We start from the raw sequence: 20858 nt of genomic DNA on the forward strand, positions 1-20858 counted from the left end.
ATAGTGCCTTGCTAACAAATGAGGTTTTGAGTTTTTGATTCATCTCAAGGTCAAAGACTCAGAGCAGAGTTGTCTCTCTTTAATGGGAAATTCAAATTCTTCATAGAAATAATTCATTCACAATCTTTATTGTAATTTATTTTATTTGTTTGTGCTTATCTAAAACAAGATGAGTCGACTCAGCACGGCCTAACCCGTCTCATTGTACATGAACTCATACGTAATATCCCTCGATTAATACACTTAAGGCTTATACCGAACCCATGTATGTTTTTTTCAAACTTTTACTCGAGAAGTTTTGAAAGAAATTTTGTAAACGTATGATCTTTCAAACTTTCAAACGGCCCAATCTATTTTGATTGGGTGGAGGCCATTATAATTCCCAATAATGCATATTATTAATAGTTCAACCTTTCCATAAAAAGGTTGTACAGTACCATTCACCCTCAAACAACCATTTTTGTCGATTACAGCAAAAATGAATCGTTGGGTTTCTGATAGCCATTTTCGACGATCGAGTTCAACTACAAATTTCACTCATCATTCCTCTCACTTCTCACTGTTCTTTATCTCTTCTTATTCTCTTGCTGTTTCCTTTAAATTCTTCTGTCTTCTCTGAATTTTGCTTTCACACCTAGTTTTCTCACTCACAGACGTTGTCTCTCTTCTCCTTCTTCTTCTTCTTCTTCTTCTTCTTCTTCTTCTTCTTCTCCTACGTCCTTCTTATCTTGGCATTTGACGCAGTCACCGACTTCGACTGTTTCTTCGGCCGTCTACTCCTCTCTCTCAGGGTAATGCTTCTCTGTCTCTGTTTCTTTCCTATTACCTTTTTCTCTCTCTGTGTTCTTAATTTGCTCTTTGAGTAAGAAGGAATAGATAGACGTTGCTGCTAGCACTCTTTTATGAATGGGTGGGTGAGGAGAGGAGAGGAGATGAAAATGTTGGATCCGAGGCCATTTTGTAGTGTTTGGGTTTTGTTTTGTGGGTTTCAGTTAGATCTGGCCTTTAATAAAATATAAATTAGGAGGTGCATGTTTCTTGGTCGCCAATCACTTAGCTATTTTCTCTTTATCCGCTTCCTATCAGAATATTCTTGATTTAAAGTATGCTTATGTTTTTTAACAGTTTATTCATTTGCCAACTTCACTGCAAGTCCAAAATTCGAACACTTTCAAATCCTTTAAACTCGAAATTCAAAATTTTGAAATCAAACCTTGTGACCCACCGCTGCAACCACCACCAAAGCCAGCCAGGTTAAGCCCCGCACCACCAAATTGGTATCTCGATCCCAAAACGGCTGCTTCCAATTCCTTGTCGGCGCATCACCTGAAGCCTCAAGATTGGTCGCTAAGCCTAGTGAGTCTACAGTGGCTCCCCCGTCTACTTCTCCGCAGTACTTAGCTTCTTCTTTTTTCGTTTTTTCTTTATTTAATTTTTTAATTATATAAAAATAAAATATATTTTTTGTTATTTTAATATTTTAATCCCTATATTTTAGACTTGTAGGATCCAGTTATGTGCCACGTCAACACATAACAGAAATTTTGACAGAATAGTGACGAAATGACCACATTGATTTGTGACACCCATTTTTAGGGACTGCATTGATCGATTTGCAATTTTAGCGATCATCTTGATAGGGTAGGCCAATTTCAGGAACCGTTTGTGATAAAAACTCAAATATGTATTTGATGGAACTTGACAATTTTATATCCTTAGGTTATTATATACATATGCGATGAATAGTCTTTTTATAAGAAAACTGGGTGGTATGGTTGGCATTAATGCTTGTGGCAGTGGTGGTGGGAACGACGAAATTAGCAGTGATGATGGTGGCGATGAACAAATTAGTGCTAGCAGCAATGGTGGTGGGGACAACAAAATTAGCAGTGATGATGGTGGGATGAACAAACTATTGATGAAGATGTACCGGAGTCACCTACTGCTACTAGGTTTGTCCGCAGTTATATCAAACTCTCAATGCTAGGTTCAAACACCTAATATATCTAACTTTTTGGATTTGATTTGTTTAAATGGTTGTGGATATCTGCATGGGGTAGAGCTGCCTGATGGATCATTGGTGCGTCAATCCCGTTAATAGCAGGGAGCGCCACTATAGTAACTACGAGGTCAAAGGGCATCACGTTTGGTGTGTTCAATTTATTCACGAACAGACTATCCTTTTTATTGATGTTGCTCGCTACAATCATCTTGAGGTTAGTATTTCAGACATTTTCTTTTATGAATTTAATGTGAATTAATTTGTTTATTTAACACAATGTTTTATTTCATTTGTTGCCCCACTCAATATAGGGCACTGCATGAAAACATCGTTCTAGGTATGAAGAATTTCATGTCACATGAAACATCGTTCTTTTTGCTCTTCGTTTCATGATTGATTGCAACATAGTTGGTGCTTGGTGGAAAGCTGGAAAATATAAGACAGCGAAGCATCTGTCCTAGCTATTACCAAGAAGGGTTTGATTGCCTGTGCCTTTATGCTTTCAAGGCACTATTTATGGTTAGTGAATATAAATGTCATTTGCATGTTGAACTATATCCCACTTGGCAAATATGTCATTGACAACCTGCCTTTTTAGATGTAATTTGCATGTTTGGATTTAGCAGCTACCCAAGGAATTGCACATTTTAAGCTCTTATGCTCCTTTACTTCATTGTGATAACATTTTTGGCATAGCATCAGTAACCAATCATGAGCATATTGAAATTGATTGTCATTTTGTTCGTGAACAACACTCTTTTGTTGCAGTTTGTAGCTTCTGCATATCAGTGTGCAGACATTTTCACAAAAGGATTATGTTCTCCTCAATTTAGTGTTCATTGTTCCAATCTTATGCTAGGTTGTTTCCACTCTTTGCTGGTGGCTTAGAGGGTAAGATAATTGAATATACGCTCTCTTTTGCTCTTCTATAGTTGGTCGATGTTCATTTACTCTACTATATTTGTTTTCATTTCTGCAGTTACCATGTGTACCGGGGAAAGGAAAGATGCATACATATTTGTGGTTAACATTGGAGATGATATGCAAGACGTCATCTTCAACACTAATCCATAAATCTTTCCAAACCTATTAGTATGATGAAGGAATCCCTCAAACATCAAACATTTCCCGTCACAAAAACATACCAAGATAAATTTCTTAAATGGTGTTGCGGTTCAATTGACAAATTTCTCAAACGACGTACAAATTTCTTAAACGACGTCCAAATGAAGGATGGTGAAGAATATATCACGTCGTTCCATCCTTTTCAATATCAAATTGAAGCATGGTGAAGAATATATCACGCTGTGTTTAGAATTGAAAACATGTGGCACCTAAAAACAGGCAAAAGTTTAACCAAAATCCTAAAAGCTATAGATGTTTAGTCTATGAAAGAGTACAATTAGGCGCCTAATTCTAAACACCCCATATTAAAAAGCGTAAATAAGTTACAATGAAACTTCATAAACAGATATAGTCGTGGAATATTTAAAGGGTGCTGGCCAAACAAACATTGTAAGCATACAATTCTGGCAATGTTGAAGATAACGCCACTCGCCTTGCTCATTGTCTTGACATTGCCGACGCCGTTGTTATGCTTCAGTAATGTTAAGAGGCATGTGGTTATAACTAATAATTTAGGCCCAGGGATTGTTTTGACAGTTAAATGCAAATCCAAAAACGATGACCTTGGTCGGCACGAGATCCCGTTTCAACACTCGTTTTCATGGAAGTTCAAAACTAATTCAATCAGCACATTGTTCTTTTGCCACATGCGGTGGAATAAGGTCAGCGGAAGCTTTGAGGTATACAAGGCTTCGAGAGATGATAAACGGTGTGCAAACTGTTTGTGGAGAATTAATCAACAAGCAGCTTTTACATATGATGAAGTCAATGGAAAATGGGATATGGGGCATGTGTGGCAGAAATGAAAGAATTTAATTAATTTCTATTTTTAATTTTTTTTTGTCAAACAATAAATTTGGTTACATTGATCATCGAATGATTTTGAATTCACGCTGTTATGTAAAAGCTTTCCCCATTGTGGTCAATAGCCATTACTGTGCTAAAGAGTCACTTGCAATAAAAATTCATTTTTGCTTTTTTTTTGGGTCAAATGATAAATTTGTTAGATTAGAGAGCCGACAGGGTTCGAGCTCATACTGTGGTGCAAGGGAAACACTCCCCTCCACCATTGGGGTAAAGGGCTACTTGCATAAAAATTCATTTTGTAGGCATGCAATTCTATCCATCTCTATTTTTTTTTATGACTAATTACACCAAAAATAGTAAGATTTTTATTTTTTGGTAAAATAAGATTTTTTTTTTCTTCTTCTTTTTAAACACCATCATCCATCTAAGTTCACCTCACCATTTAAATTTAAATTTAATTTTAGTTTCTTTTAACAGTGTGAAAATACAAAAGAAGGCATATTACTCCAACCTTAATATCTAAAACAAGACGAGTCGGCCTGGCCCTGCCATGCCCGTCTAGTTGTACATAAACTCATGTATAATATCCCTCTACATAGCTATGTTTCTCAATACTTTTTTCTACTTCATTCTTGCCTTTTTCTTCTATCCATATGTGCTTACTTTACTCTTGTTAGGCCAACCTAGCCTGACTCATTGTACAACCATATAAACACTAATTATGTTTTAATACTCTTAATATACTCCAATTTCTAATCAATCATTGTGTTTTTTAAGTTCTTTTCCCAAATGTTGTTTCCCATGTAGTGGTAGTGCCTTGCGAAAAATGAGGTTTTGGGTTTGGGTTTTTGATTCATCTAAAAGTCAAAGACTCAGAGCAAAGTTGTCTCTCTTTAATAGGAAATTCAAATTCTTCATAGAAATAATTCATTCACAATCTTTATTGTAATTTATTTTATTCGTTTGTGCTCATCTAAAACAAGGTGAATTGACTCAGCCCGGCCCTACTCATTTCGTTGTACATGAACTCATGCGTAATATCCCTTGAAGTAAAAATAACACTTATCATTCTGCTCACTTCTCAGTGTTCTCTATCTCTTCTCCTCATTCTCGTGTCGCTTCATCTAAATATTTTCGTCTCCTCCGAATCGTGCTGTCTCCTTTACTCTATCCAAAAACTATGGAGAATTAGAGCTTTGTGAGGGGAACCTAGGAGGAATGGTTGGATGAAGTTACTTGTGATGATGATGTGGGTGGTGTTTGGAAGCAGATTGCTTAAATTGGTGCTTTGGTGGTGACCCTGCTGCTTTATGCATGAAATCTTCTCTACAATTGATAAAGGAGAATGTGGATATGATTGACTTGGACGATGAACCCGTTGATGCATAGATACTTAATTCAACAGATGTTACAAATGAGAACTTCCATACTGCTATCAGAATAAGCAATCCATCTGATTTGTGTCATTTGTGGAAAAAAGATATGTTCATTCCCGAAAGTCTAGCGTTCAAGGTCATTGGAACTCTCGGAGAAAGTTGAGTGGTTTTTCCTGAGATCTTTTGCTAGGGAAAACCTGTAAAAAAGAAGGATGAAGTTTCTTATGATGACGTAGATGGTGTTCAAGTAGATGCCTCAAATCCGTGAATTGGTTGAGCTACCCCTAAGTTATTCTAAGCTTTTTACATCAATCGGTGTGAAAGCTTCAAAGGGAATTATGCTTTATAGACTCCTGGGTTCGTGAAAGGCACTAATAGTTAGAGATAGTCATGGGTATGCTGGTGGAACAAATGAACACTTCCAGAATGCTCTTGGAACAAACAATCTACATGCTTTGTGTGAAACAATGAGTGTTCTTTATATTTCTTTTTTGATTTCTTGTTATCATTGTGTGGTTTTCCTATATAAATCAAACCTCTTAGATAGTATTCCTTTTATGTATGCATTGTATAGAAAGTATACTTGTACATCAAGGCTTTGTAATCAAGCCTCAAATAATCGAGGAATTCACCTGCATACCTTTTATGCTCTTCTCGATTTATCTCCACAATTGTTTAGCAAGACATCTTTTTTAGTAAAGTAACTAGTATTTGTTTTGGTCACCATGACTTTTCTCTATATTTGTTTGTGTTTAATGTTTCGCTTATATTCATCCAGTGTTTGGAAAATACCATGATAGACTGACATGATTAATCATTTTATAAGAGAAATGGGTGATCTAGGTGGCATTAGTCCTAGTGGTAGTGGTGGTGAGGACAACGAAATTAGTATTGATGATGGCGGCGATGAACAAATTAGTGCTAGTGGCAATGGTGGTGAGGATGACGAAATTAGCTATGATGATGGCAACAATGAACAAAGTGTTGGTGAAGAAAATGTACTGGAGCCACCTTCTTCTTCTACTAGGTTTGTCCACAGTTATATCAAACCCTCAATGCTATGTTCCTCGATCCATATGTGCCTATTTTAATCGAGTTGGCCCGGCCTAGCCTGACCCATTGTACACCCATACGAACACCAATATGTTTTAATACTCTTAATATAATCCAATTTCTAATCAATCATTGTGTTTTTTAAGTGCCTTTCCCAAGAAATGTTTCCCATATAGTGGTATTGCCTTGCCAACGAATGAGGTTTTGAGTTTTTGATTCATCTCAAAGTCAAAGACTTAGAGCAAAGTTATCTCTCTTTAATGGGAAATTCAAATTCTTCATAGAAATAATTCACTCACAATCTTTATTGTATTTTATTTTATTCATTTATGCTCATCTAAAACAAGATGAGTCAACCTAGCCCGGCCTGACCCGTCTCGTTGTACATGAACTTATATGTAATATCCATCAATCGATACACTTAAGGCTTATACTGAACCCACGTATGTTTTTTCAAACTATTACTCGAGAAGTTTTGAAAGAAATTTTGTACACGTCTTATTTTTTCGAACTTTCAAACGGCCCAATCCATCTCAAGTCCGTTTGGCAGGAGTTAGATCAACAGAGACCAATCAAGATAGAATGTGCTGTGGAGTTCAAGACACTTCGAGAAGAAATTCAAATTGGTCGTGTGTATGCTTTTTTGGCGGGTTTGGATGATGCATTTGATAAAGTGCGTAATGATATTTTACGTACTCAGCCCTTACCATCTGTTGATGAGGTGTTTTCTGTTGTTCAGCGTGAAGCTTAACGACATGCTACTATGATGGGCGGAAGTAACAATCAAGAAGGGCTGTCGTCCATGGCCATGATCACCCGGCCAGCTGGTGCTCCTCGTCCTAGTCATTCTTCTAATCAATCTTTAAATTCTCGTCCCTTCAACCGAGAAAATAAAGATGATTTGAAGTGTACTTTTTGTGGACAAACCCGTCATACTGAGGATATGTGCTTTGCTAAGCATGGGGTGCCTGATTGGTTTCCAGAATTGAAGAAAAAATTGCGTGCCAAGGAACGTGGAGCAGTAGGGTCCAGTGGAGTCTGTGCCTCCCTTGCTGTGGCTACACCAACAGTCCCGGAAGCTGTGACTAGCCTTAGTGACTCTAGTCAAAATCTGTTGATTCGTACTCGGGGTGACTCGTCTTCCGACACAGGTACCTTGGGACGTGTTCTCTTAGCCTCCGAAACTTAGCACCATATAGGTTGGATTCTGGACTTTAGGGCAACAGATCATATGACATATGATAAAAATATGTTTCAATACATGACTACATCTCATAGAAAAAACATACCAACTGCCAATGGTACTTTGGCACCCGTGTGTGGTGCAGGCACCGTGCATCTCACCTCGACACAATACTCGTATGTGATTAAAGTTCTCCGTTTTGATAATGGTGGCGAGTATATTAATCTTGAGTTGTCGAAGTTTCTGTGTGATCAAGGCATTCTCCATGAAACAACCTGTCCCCATACTCCCAGCAAAATGGGGTGGCTGAAAGGAAAAATCACCATATCTTAGAAACGGCGTGTGCTTTACTTCTGGGAGCATCTGTTCCTAAGGTATTTTGGCCTGAAGCTGTCACTTATGCCGTCTACGTGATTAATCGTATGCCCTCTCGGGTGGTTGATTTTCGAACTCCTCTTCAAGTTCTCACTCAACATGTTCCAGTGGTGTCTACTAATACTCTCACCCCTTGGGTATTTGGGTGTGTGGCGTATGTGCATATTCAAAAGATTCATCGTACTAAGTTGGATCCATGTGTTCTCCGATGTGTGTTTGTTGGTTTCTCCTCTACCAAAAAGGGTATAAATGTTATCACCCTAAGACTCGACATCTGTATATTACCATGGATGTGACTTTTTCTGAGTCGAAGTTGTTTTATGCTCCTGTATCTTCATCTTTAGATCACCAGGGGGAGAGCACTAGTGGTGATCTGGAATGGTTGGATCTAGATAGAAACACTATGGTAGAGATCACACCTGCCGTGCATAATAGGACTCAGGAGAATGATACTATAGTAGAGATCACTAGTGTTATACATGATAGGAATGAGCCCGTTGCAGTACCATCAGAACAACCACAACAGTCACTTACCAAGAGTAGTATGGAGTCACGGCAACAACTTGCCGAGAGTAGTATGGAGTCACGGCAACAACTTGCCGAGAGCAGTATGGAGTCACGGCAACAACTTGCTGATTCTGCTGATGTACCCCCTTCTCTCTCTAGCTATACAGTGTTGCTTAATGAATCTTCTTTGGATATACCTGAGGTAAGTATTGCGGATGATTATGTAACTAATGCAAGTAATGATGCAAATACATATAAGCTGCCACCGAGACAAAATCGAGGTGTGCCACCTGACAGGTTTTCTCCAGAAGGTAAAGTGAAGTATCTAATAGCTAACTATGTCTCATGCAATGGTCTTGCACCAGAGCGCAAGACCTTGGTAGACAATATGGAGTCTATTCGAGTACCAACTCGTGTGGAGGAGGCTCTGACGGATCCAAAGTGGGCAAAAGCAATGGATGAGGAAATGTTGGCATTACAGAAGCATAATACCTGGGAGGTGACGTATTTACCAAAAGGAAAAAAAACGGTTGGATGTCGGTGGGTGTTTACTGTCAAATACAAAGCCGATGGATCAATAGACAAGTACAAAACAAGGTTGCTAGCTAAAGGATACACCCAAACATATGGTGTAGATTATCAAGAAATGTTCTCTCTGGTTGCCAAGATGAATACGGTACGTGTTTTGATATCTTTAGCTCCTAATATGGACTGGCCATTAAAACAGTTTGATGTGAAAAATGCTTTCCTCCATAGGAACTTGGAGGAAGAAGTATATATGGATTTTCCTCCTGGGTACAGTGCTAGTAGAAATACCAGAGTTTATCGATTGCGTAAGTCTCTTTATGGACTTAAGCAATCACCTCGTGCATGGTTTGATAGGTTTACTCAAGTTATGAAAAAGATTGGGTATTATCAGAGTCATTCTGATCATACATTGTTCGTTAAACGAAGACAGGGAAAAGTGACAGCCTTAATCATCTATGTAGATGACATGATTATCACTGGAGATGATTTTGATGAGATTTCAAAATTACAAAGTAATCTTGCGGCTGAGTTTGAAATGAAGAACCTAGAGGATTTGAAGTATTTTCTTAGAGTTGAAGTTGCTCGATCTTCGAAAGGTATTTTCTTGTCACAACGTAAGTATGTTTTGGATTTGTTAAAAGAAACTGGTATGCTGGGATGTAAGCCAGTAGATACTCCTATTGTTGAAAAACATCATCTATGCTTGGATCCGAATAAGAAATCAGTGGGAGACTAATTTATTTGGCTCATACACGACCAGATATTGCCTATGCAGTGAGTGTAGTAAGTCAATTTATGCATTCACCGAGTGTAGATCATATGGCTGCTGTTATGCGTATCTTAGCACATTTGAAGTCTGTCTCTGGAAAATGAGTTTTATATCGGAAACATGGACATTTGAGGGTTGAGGGGTTCACAGATGCTAATTGGGCAGGAAGTGTGAATGACAAATGGTCTACTTCGGGATATTTTACTTTTGTAGGAGGAAATTTGGTTACATGGCGAAGTAAAAAACAAAAGGTGGTATTAAGATCCTCAGCTGAGGCCGGGTATAGAGGGATGGCTCACGGCATTTGCGAGATTCTCTGGCTTCGAAAACTTCTTGAGGGGCTAGGGTTCAAGCCAAAGGAGACCATGAGACTATATTGTGATAATAAGCCAGCGAGAGATATAGTTGATAATCCGGTACAGCATGATAGGACAAAACATGTGGAAGTTGATCGACATTTTATTAAAGAGAAACTTGAGAGGAAGATTGTGTCAATACCATTTGTGAATTCGGAGGAGCAACTTGCAGATGTTCTAACTCATGCGGTACGTAGTCGAAAGTTTGATGACTCACTTGTCAAGTTGGGCATGTGTGATATCTATGCACCAACTTGAGGGAGAGTGTTAGTCGTGAGTCAATATTAGGAAAAAAGGGAATGTAAATACTAGGAGTCCTTTATTAGGTAGGTTTGTTTATAAGCTTTATTATTTGTTTCCTTGTTGAACAATGATTGTACATGTATATATTTAAGAAGAAGGAATACAAGAAATTATCCCGTAAAAGTTCTATTTCAACCTCCCCAAAAGAGATTGTACAGTACCTTTCACCCTTAAACAGCCATTTTTGCCAATTACAACAAAAATGAATCGTTGGGTTTCTGATTGCCATTTATGGCCATCGAGTTCAACTACAAATTTCACTCATCATTCCCCTCACTTCTCACTATTCTTTATCTATTCTCCTTCCTTCTCTTGCTATTTCCTCTAATAATTGAGCGGATTACAACGTGTTTATTATGCTTATTTGCCATCAGGGTGACACTCAAGCTGTTAAGAAGAATCAACCATCCTATTGACCCATTTAATTTTGTACCAACTTAGTGGTGGATATTAAATCATGGCACCATTATTAAGTATAAAGTGGGGCTGTAAGTTTCTGTTAGGAAGCTAAGAACAGCAAAAGTGGTCATTTTACATTAATTATCTTTTCTCCTACTTATGGGTGTTGTGCTTCACGGACCAACCAAAAGCAACAAAATGATTCACCTTTTTCTGTGTTTTACTCCCGCCGTGGGCCAGGAGAGGAATGATTTCCCTTTTTCTGTGTTTTACTCCCGCCGTGGGCCAGGAGAGGACAATTAGCAACATGCATCTTTCTACACGGCGGAGTTGCTGATCATGTGCTCAGGCTCTATTGCTTCTTTTCTCCTTTTTTTATTCAATTTCTGGAAAATGGTTTTGTGCGGTTTCATCCACGAAGAAAATTGAGGAGCAGATAATAAGTCATCAGAAAACCACCCATTTCAGCGTCGAGAAGCAAATAGTTAGTTTAACCAAGCGTTGAGAACAAGTAACATCAAAGCCGGGTCAGAGAAAACATGCAATACAGTGAAGTGAAGTTGTAACGTTGCCAGAATAGTAGATGGCTATATGCTCTTCTTCTTGTGCTGAAAATTAACTCTTAATCGTCATACTTAACTTTGCACGGACTTGACTCACCCGTCAGAGTCCCGGTCCCATTATTTTGGGCAAACCCGGTGAACTCGACGCGATCGCAGAAGACCAGCAATGACAGCCCTCTGCGTTGATACATTTGAGGCTCAAACCGAACCTGCGCCGTCACCCCAACTGTGAACCTCACCGTCCCGCGATCTTTCCCGTCGGCGATTCCCCTCGCCACCTGGTCGCCGACGTACTCCCCCACCATCGCGAGCTTAATGTTGACGCGCGTCTGGTTGCTCTTGGGTACGACGAAGTCAGGCACCCCATTCATGGTGAGCGGAAATCCCTCGTTGTATATGAGCGAGGCCGCGAGGCTGTCGAAGAAGACGGTGACCTTGCGGCTGGGGTTGGTGGCGAGGAGGGTAAAGTTCCACGTGGCGGTGAGCTCGGAGCTAGTCGCGTTGAGCGGGGAGACGGCGGCGGATTCGACCCGGAACTCAGGGAAGGTGAAACTGCCGATGTTGAACCAGATGATAAAGAAGAAGAACCCGCCGACGACGGCGATGACGGCGACGATCGAGATGATGCGGTCAAGGATGTTGGGCAGCGGTGCTGCGGCAGGGTAGCCAGTGGGAAATTGGCCGGGCGGAGCTGGATAGCCGGTGTCTTGCCCTTCGGATGAAGTAGCCATTTACCTATTCTGATATTCCTGAAATACCTCCCACCCTATCACTTTCACTTTCACTCTGCAAATTGGGTTTTTTGTTGTTGTTGATGGGATGGGTTGTGGCCTAAGGGTCCTCCAGAGATTCGATGGCGGGGTAAGTAGCAGCTCCGGGGTGGGGGTTCTGCAATTAGAGACAGAAAAGGGAGGAAGAGGAGGAGAAAAAAATAAAGGGAGAGTTCAGGAGTGAAGGTGTGGGGATGATTCTGATGGGTTTGATGATTTTATTTCCTCTCCTATTTGTCTTTTTAAGTTTTTGGTATTTATCCTATTTGGTATTGATAAGAAAAAAAATCAAATACATTGAACCAAAAAAACCACAATTAAACACACATTATCAAATGTGGTTTGGGTGAAAAGCAATAACTCCAACTTCAACAGCAACAACAAATAAAATAACATCCACATTATTTGGTTTATAAAATTTGGTTTAAAGACTTCAATTTTGTAAAGGTTAAAAGAAACCACGATTGAAGCTTGTAGTTCTAATCGTTCTTCAACTACGGGAATTAAATTGCAACATTTGAAATTACACGAACGAAAGTAAATGTCAACCTGCAGAATTTAATTTTAATTAATTTTATGTTAATTGAGGATAAAAAATCATTTTTAATAAGGTGTAATAATAAGATTGAGCTCGATAAAACTGATAAACTTGAGACTACCTCGAGTTAAGCCCTAACTCGGTTGAAACGAACTCACTTGAACGCAAAATTATACCTCAATTCAAATGAGAAGGGGAAAGACATATTTGATTGGTTTGTATTTGAATCAAGTAAATTCTGGTCCATATTTAATAGTATGTGCACAGAGGCAGTAATATAGAACCTGTTTATACCATACTTAGGGCTTCCGTATTTAGATCTCGTATAAATACTCGGGGGTCTTAAATGTAATTATGTAATAAAGGAAGGGGCAAATATGTAATAAGTGAGGAGCCCTTATTCTATAAAAGGACTCTTCACCCTCACAATTAGAGGAGGCCATTTTCTAAGGCCACACCCCCACCCTCTCAAAGCTCTCACTCTCATAGAGAAGCTCCATCTCTCTCTCAGAAATACAATATCAGTGTGGACGTAGCCCAAACCTTGGGGTGAACCATGATACATCTTGTATTATTTACATTTCTTGTAGATTCACGGTCGAATTTACATTGTTCCAAGACCCCTCCGGTTTTGTGCATCAACATTTGGCGTCGTCTGTGGGAATCGATACGAAAAATTGTGTCGGTTCTCTTTCATTTTTTTCACCTTCGCCATGAATCTACAAATTCACAAAAACCCAAGAAACCAAATTTCTCCTTTTCTCCTCTCTCAGTCAGTCATACTGATTGCTCGCCGAAGCTTTCTTTCTCCCTTCTCTCTCTTTACAATTACGATGTAAATATAAAAGGGAAGCGACTCCCACACCTTTGGCTTCAACTCTCTTGCTCTCTCCCTTTCTCTCTCTAAGTCGTCGCCTCCCTCTCCCTCTCCCTCTCTCTAAATGCTGTGAGAAATAAGAAAGAGAAAGTGTGGAAATGGAGAAATACTTGAAGGACTTCGAGGTGGAGAACAAGAATCCGTCGGAGCAGACTATAAGGAGATGGAGAAACGCCGTTGCACTCGTAAAAAACCCTCGCAGAAGGTTCCGATTCGTCGTCGATCTCGCCAAACGATCTGAAGCCGAGAAGAAGAAGTTTTAAATCCAGATCCGAACGGCGAAGTCAAGCGGTGGATGCTGCAAATCCTATCAGGGGTTGACTCATGTCATCAGAATATAGTGGTCCACCGTTGAGAGTCGCTATGCCTCTGAGAAGGAGAAGAAGGAGAAGACGATCGGACGACCAGAAAAAGGAGAAGACGATCGGTGGAAGGTACATGGCGTACTCGCCATCACCGTCAGCACCTTACTCTCCTCACCTCTTCAGCCTTCGCTCTGCCTTCTCCTCCACTGCTCTCGTTGCGGCCGAAAAAGAAAAATATCTATTTGAGCTGCTTGGGGAGCGTCACAAAGAGAGAGAGAGAAAAAGTTGTTGGCTGAGGAAAAACAAAGCTTCCAAAACCCTCACTCCACAATCCACATCCAACAGCATTCATGAAATCTACTGTGATGGGTTCATTGGGTTGTTTGAAATTCCACGTTCCTTAACTGGGTTTGAAACAAGATCACCCAGAACTCAACCACCTGAGCTATTTATCTGCAACACCTTATTCTTCTTCCCGAAAATTCACCACCGTCTGTGGTGGCCTGAGAGGGGGACCGAGAAAGCCTCTATAAAAGTCAAGGGTGCTCTCCACTAAGGCCATTCAGGCAGTTCAGTCTCTGAAGCTTGCCAAATCAACCCCATCGAAACTTGGTGAGGTTTTTGATGCAAGACTTTCCAGGCTCTTGAAAGCTGACTTGTTGGACTCCTTGGCCGAGTTGCACAGACAAAATGAAGTCCAATTAGCACTCAAGAGACATTGATAGGCAGGAGTTTAATAAAGTCATAGCCTTGATGCAATCTCAAGGCAAACAGAACATGGAAGGCCACAGGCTCAAGGTTTCTGTCGAAGACAAATGACTGCTCGAGTACTTTTTTGACAAAGACGGCAAAAGAAGTCTGAAACTTGAAAGAATTGTTCAGTTTTTCCGTAATTTACACGAAGAAGTATGCGATCTACATCCTGGCAGCACACAGACATACAGAGGCAGAGACGTAGTGGAAAGCAAAAGGAAAAGAAAAAAAAGAAAAAGAAAAAGGATGAGTGATGGGCACGACCAAGCTGTCCAAGAAAAGCAAGTGGAGTTAGCCCTCCAATTTCGCCAAGAGACTGAGACAGAGATGCAGTGGAAACCAAAAGGAAAAGAGAAAAAGGGAAAGAAATGGAGTGGGAAAAGCAAAAGCAAAGCAGAAAAACAAAAGCAAGGAATAAACATCCCACCAGAATGATGTGATTTACTTTATTTATTTTTGAATGATGTAATTTATTTTTCGTATCTTTCGGAGATATCTGTATAACTCCATCAGAGGGTAATAAAAAAAAAGGGCAAGCCCAAAATAATGGGCTACAATGTCATGTGGAGGGCGAAGACCCATATACCCAAAAGAGTCAGGCCTTCTATTATCACCAACCAGGTGATCAAAAGTACGCCTAGTACTCCACAATTATTCGGCAACCTGCCGCTATTACCACTAACAAGGTGATCAAAAGTACGCCCAGTACTCCAAAATTATTCGGCAACCTGCCGCTATTACCACCAACCAGGTGATCAAAAGTACGTCCAGTATTCCCAAATTATACATGAGCATTACTTATGTCAATCATACATAATAATACATGAGCATTACTCATGTCAATCATACATAAACATTCATGAGCATTACTTATATCAATTATACATAAACATTCATGAGCATCACTCATGTCAACATCCATGAGCATCACTCATATTAATCAACATACACATTCATGAACATCACTCATGTTAATTAGCTTCAAAATCTTCATTTACAAAAGCTTTAGCTTTAAAAGCTTCATTTATAGAGCTCCAGCTTCAAATCTTCACCTACAAAGCTTTAGTGCAGGGTATACAAATACCGCATCCGAACAACCGCCACTTCGGCCCATACATGGATTCAATTTGAAGTCTCCAGCCAACAGACTCTATTGACCAAAGACTTGGGGGACTACATTATGTACCATATATTAGGCCTCAACTGGGCATCATGAAAAATACTCGGGGGACTTAACCCATTATTCATGTATTGAGGAGCGAGCCCTTATTTTATAAAAGTGACTCCTTCACTTTCATTAGAGAGCACCCATTATTCATGTACTAAGGAGCGAGCCCTTATTTTATAAGGGGACACTATCATTAAAGAGCATCGCCGCCAGCTGAGCAACCCCCTCGCCGCCAGCATCAACTCTAGCCCATCATTTATGTATTGAGGAGCGATCCTTTATTCTATAAAAAGGACTACCTCACCTTCGACGCCACAAGCCGAGCCAACCAAGGCAACATAAGCCGCAAACCGAGCAGCCTCGCAACATGTGTTACTTCTAGTTGAGCATCATTTCAGATTGGGCACCGCCTTATATCGAGTATCAGTTTTAGACGACATCTAGTTACTTCGGCCCACACATGGACTAAATTTCAAGTCTCCAGCCAAAAGACTCTCTTGACTGAAGACTTGGGGGACTACTGTTTATACCATACTTAGGGCCTCTGTATTTAGATCTCGTATAAATACTCGGGGGACTTAAATGTAATTATGTAATAAAGGAATGGGCAAATATGTAATAAGTGAGGAGCCCTTATTCTGTAAAATGACTCATCACCCTCACAATTAGAGGAGACCATTTTCTGAGGCCACACCCTCACCCTCTCAAAGCTTTCACTCTCATAAATAAGCTCTCTCTCTCCCTCAGAAATACAATATCAGTGTGGACGTAGCCCAAACCTTGGGGTGAACCACGATACATCTTGTGCTATTTATATTTCTTGCAGATTCACGGTCGGATTTACGTTGTTCCAAGACCCCTCCGATTTTGTGCATTAACAGAACCAATATAAATGTGATTTCTTATAATTTATTTCTACAAGCTTTGCCGATTGTTTTGATTTTATAAATCTATATATTAGTAATAACCATATTATTATTTTGAGATTAGAGGGACGATTATACTTCTTGATTGTTCAGTAGTTAGGGAGACTAGGGTTCAATTGTTGTTGAATGAATGGAAGTGAGAAATGAGACTTTTGTGATCTGGATGAGGCATGCCGTGTGACGAAGAGAAGCTGGAGATAAAGATGATGAAAATGGAGGAGAGCAATTGATTGTGATGGTGGGAATGAAAGAGGCAGGATTTGTTATGGCTTAAGCTACACTATAAACTCTCATAGAATTCATCCATTTAAAAATTTCATCAAATTAATTATACTTTTTTAACTGACCTAGTAACGTGGATTTGTAACAAAGTAAGATATCAAATTAATTACATTTTAAATACACATATATTTTTATAAAGACCTTTTTATTTTTGGGGTCCCCATGGTGTCATATTTTTCAATGCCACTGTCGTAGTGAAAAAGTTGTTAACAAAATTCTCATGCTTATCTCCGTTAGTAGTTCAAGTCCAGAGGTAAATTATGTCAGTTTCCCGTTAAATAAACCCATGTGGATCTCATGTAGAGAGGCTAAATTCGTCTTTTTCAAACCAAATCAAGAAACATAAATATATGTCGTTAGATATTAGGGTTCAACTAAAATTGGAATTGACTCGATGAAAAAGAGGCTTGAAATTTGAACAAATATGACTACATATGTAGGTTTCTTGATTTACCAAAAACACAAATTTAGCCTCTCAATGTAAGACACACGTGAGTTTATTTAACATGAGACTAACGGAAGTTTAGATTTAATTTTAATTGCTAAAGAGGTTCACGAAGAGTATTTAGTTAACAATTTTTTCACTACAAAAGAAACATTAGTACTACGAGAGTAACATTAAAAGTACCATAACACCACTGGAACCACAAAAAAATTTGAACCTTTCTAATTTCATTTGAAATTCTAATTTAATAGATCAACATTTCTATAAATTTTAGTAAACTCATTGTATTTAAAAAACTCATTTAAAATCTCAATTAAATACGCCCCTCGATACTCCCCGTACTCCCTAAATAGCATCTACCATTTATCGATAAATTTAAAAAAAAATAACAAAAATTTAGATCCCGTATAGATTTACAGTCACATTTTTAAATTTTCTAATTCTATTTGAAGTAAAAATTCTGATTATTTTTTTCAAATTTCCTATCTTTCTTTCTCTCACTCTGTTTCCAGTTCCCCCGAGAATAAAAGCCCTCATCTTTCTCTCACCCTGTTTCCGGTTTCCCCGATAATAAAAGCCCTCATCTTTCTCTCCTCTTGGCGGCGACTTCATCTCCGTTTCTCCCATTTCCGGCGAGTCTCTCCGCACTCCATCTCATCTTCTCCTTAATCAACTTAGTTGTCTTTCTCCGCAGCTCCGTCTGTCAAGGTACTTCTGTACAGTTTTGAGGAATGTGCAGATTGACTGTAGGAATCTCTTTACTCCTCTTTTGTTTTCTGTCAGCGCTTGTTCCATCTGTTTACTCCTCTTTTGTTAAATGAATCTCTATGAATAAAACTGGGAATTTATTAATTGGTTTGTATTAGGGTGAATCGAGTGATTTTTTCGAAATTTAATGTGTCAATTACATGGAATTATGCAGGGATTGGTGTTGGTGTGCCTGCTTTCTAACTGCGTTCATTTTCTGCCTTGCTTGTTGCATGCTTGCTGCAGGTATGATTTTATCATCTGAAATCTGAATGATATGAATTTTGTTAGAGAGTTATATGACTATGAATTTTGAATTCTGAATAATGAATGATAGATGATGATTATTTATCTTATGCAGACTTCACCGCTAAGCCTTCAACAAGAAATATTAGTTAGATTAACTTAAATATCAATGTCAAGAAGCTTTCAAACTGTTAGTTTATTGGGAACAGACTGGCAAATTGAACCTTTGCATATCTTTTTAGCTCCTTTCTTCAAGTTGTGAACTGTAACAGATTTTGGTCGCACCACAATTGCAATGTAATTTTTGTGGTCTTCTAATTTGGTGATGCTTTTTATTAGTATTGTTGTTTCTACCAATTTGTTTTTGGCTGAACTATGGCTGTTTATTGTGTTTTTCTAAGTTTCTGTTGCCTTCCGAACTACGTTCTCATTCCCAGTCCATTTCATTGTAGGAGCCAAAACACCACCTAAAATATGACTCTTGTGGCGACTCACTGTGTTGCTGCAGTTCCAACATACCCAATCTATAAGCGTCAAAATAAACCTCCTCGGTCTTTCTCTCTGCGCATCTTATCAAAATTGAATCAAGTTTCAGATGTTAAAACTCCGCAGTCCACCTCTTATACTGTCGAGCCAATGAGAGAGTGAGTTTCCAAATCATTTTATATACTTATAATGTCCCATGGAACCCACCAGGTCAACTTGGATTTGTGCAGGTGTGAGTGCTTCAATATGTATAAGCAACAGGTTCCTTATAGTCAGGCATGGGCTTGGCAGAAGAGCATAGTTGAGGAGAAAAAAGCTATGATAGAAAAGAATGATCATTGCCTAGACTCATTGTTCGTTCTTCAGCATTGTCCTGTGTATACCTTGGGAACTGCTAGTTCAGAACAGTTCCTTAATTTTGATATCAAGGACCCACCTTTCGACGTTTATCGAACTGAACGTGGCGGCGAGGTTACATATCATGGTCCGGGTCAGGTACTTCAGTGGCTGAATTTAACCTTTATGTTTCCGAAGATGTTGCCATTGTAATTTGAATTTGTTATCCCACGGTGGTAAAGTAGGAATCAAAATCCCGAACATGTGACTTAATTGCTTAGAGGGTCAGTTTTCCTAACCTTGGATGCATGCGTTTTTCACTGTAGATAGTTATGTACCCTATTATGAATCTACGAAATCACAAGATGGATCTTCATTGGTACCTTAGGTCACTTGAGGAGGTGATCATCCGTGCTCTATCAAAGACATTCTGTATCAAGGCATCTCGGCTTGAGGGCCTCACTGGTGTTTGGCATGGTATGCTTCTTAAAACAAAGGCATGCTGTATGTCCTTCCTTTTGTATTATAGCTTATTATCATTGCCACTACCGAGTTTTTGCTCTCATAGCTTCCTTTACAAGTGGTGGTTCCTTGTTCCCTAATTTAGTCGTGTTTAAAAATACATGAATATTGGTATTGAAACTAGCAGCTGGAATTTTCTTGTGATGTTTATATTTGAATTTTTCTTCAGGAAACCAGAAACTGGCAGCCATTGGAATACGAGTCAACCAGTGGATAACATATCATGGCTTAGCAGTGAATGTGAACCCAGACTTGACCCCCTTTTGTTGGATCGTACCTTGTGGGTTACAAGGCTATCAGGTTGGAAGCGTTAAAAGCTTGCTTGAGGAATTTCATACATCTGCAGACTGTGGAAGAGCAGATCTACCTGATCCCAATGATGGTCAGCTACTTGATATTACTTGTAGATCTTTGATCAATGAGTTTTCTGAAGTTTTTGAGGTTAGAATCAATTATGAAACCATGTCAAGGTTGGATTTACAAGCCGTCTGAATCTGAAAGTGAAACTAATTTAGTTGAGGCTACATTTCTAAATCCTTTGTCGATTTGAAATGGACATGGCTGTCGATGCTCTCTGAGTGTTTTAAAGAGTCCCGTGACAACAGCAACCGAACATTAGAGCAGGATTACGTATCGCTACTTTTACATCCTTAGAAGTCACAACCTTGCGTACTCTCCTGAGTATTATATGGATAGCATTCAATTCCCAATGGAGGTTCTTAAGCGTACTTGGATTGAAATTGGTAGAGCTCTCAACTTGTAGTTGGTTATGCATGTTATAATATCTACATGAGATTTCTTTGCAAGATCAACTTGTAATCTGCATATTTGATATATTTTGATTAAATTGACTGATTTCTGTGCATGTTGATTCCTTTCTATTGATTAAAGGCTTATTTTTTGTTTTCCCCTATAACTCGAATTTTATCTCACTTTCCCCTTGAAACTAAAATATTGCCACTTTGCACCTTGAAACTCAATGTTCGCTTCACTTTGACGAGATTAGGTTGGGGTCTGAATCATGAAACAAACATGATTACATATCTTGTTAACCTGTAGCTTGCAAAGCTTTTTCATATCTCCTTTATTCTGTTAACGGCCGTACATGACT

General features: G+C 39.1%; 2 protein-coding genes and 1 long non-coding RNA gene across 4 annotated transcripts; 2 read left to right on the forward strand and 1 right to left on the reverse strand.

The window, feature by feature from the left end:
- Window positions 1-465: 465 nt before the first annotated feature.
- LOC126625385 (uncharacterized) lies at window positions 466-3193 on the forward strand. Of its 2 annotated transcripts, XR_007624419.1 has the most exons (4): window positions 466-791; window positions 1126-1952; window positions 2061-2216; window positions 2314-3193. It is a non-coding gene; the product is annotated as an uncharacterized LOC126625385 (long non-coding RNA). The 2 variants fall into 2 exon arrangements; XR_007624418.1 differs by having other exon boundaries at window positions 466-1952.
- Window positions 3194-11113: 7920 nt separating this feature from the next.
- On the reverse strand, window positions 11114-12357 carry LOC126625201 (uncharacterized protein At1g08160-like). Its single transcript, XM_050294290.1, has one exon. The coding sequence runs from the start codon at window positions 12075-12077 to the stop codon at window positions 11406-11408; it is 672 nt and encodes a 223-aa protein (XP_050150247.1). The 5' UTR covers window positions 12078-12357; the 3' UTR covers window positions 11114-11405.
- A 5541-nt stretch (window positions 12358-17898) lies between these two features.
- On the forward strand, window positions 17899-20612 carry LOC126624977 (octanoyltransferase LIP2p, chloroplastic-like). Its single transcript, XM_050294043.1, has 6 exons — window positions 17899-18118; window positions 18333-18403; window positions 18856-19047; window positions 19120-19384; window positions 19552-19702; window positions 19917-20612. The coding sequence occupies exons 3-6, from the start codon at window positions 18878-18880 to the stop codon at window positions 20237-20239; spliced, it is 909 nt and encodes a 302-aa protein (XP_050150000.1). The 5' UTR covers window positions 17899-18118; window positions 18333-18403; window positions 18856-18877; the 3' UTR covers window positions 20240-20612.
- The last annotated feature ends 246 nt before the right edge of the window (window positions 20613-20858 follow it).

This window comes from Malus sylvestris, chromosome 6 (assembly GCF_916048215.2).
Source record: "Malus sylvestris chromosome 6, drMalSylv7.2, whole genome shotgun sequence".
NCBI lineage: Eukaryota > Viridiplantae > Streptophyta > Magnoliopsida > Rosales > Rosaceae > Malus > Malus sylvestris.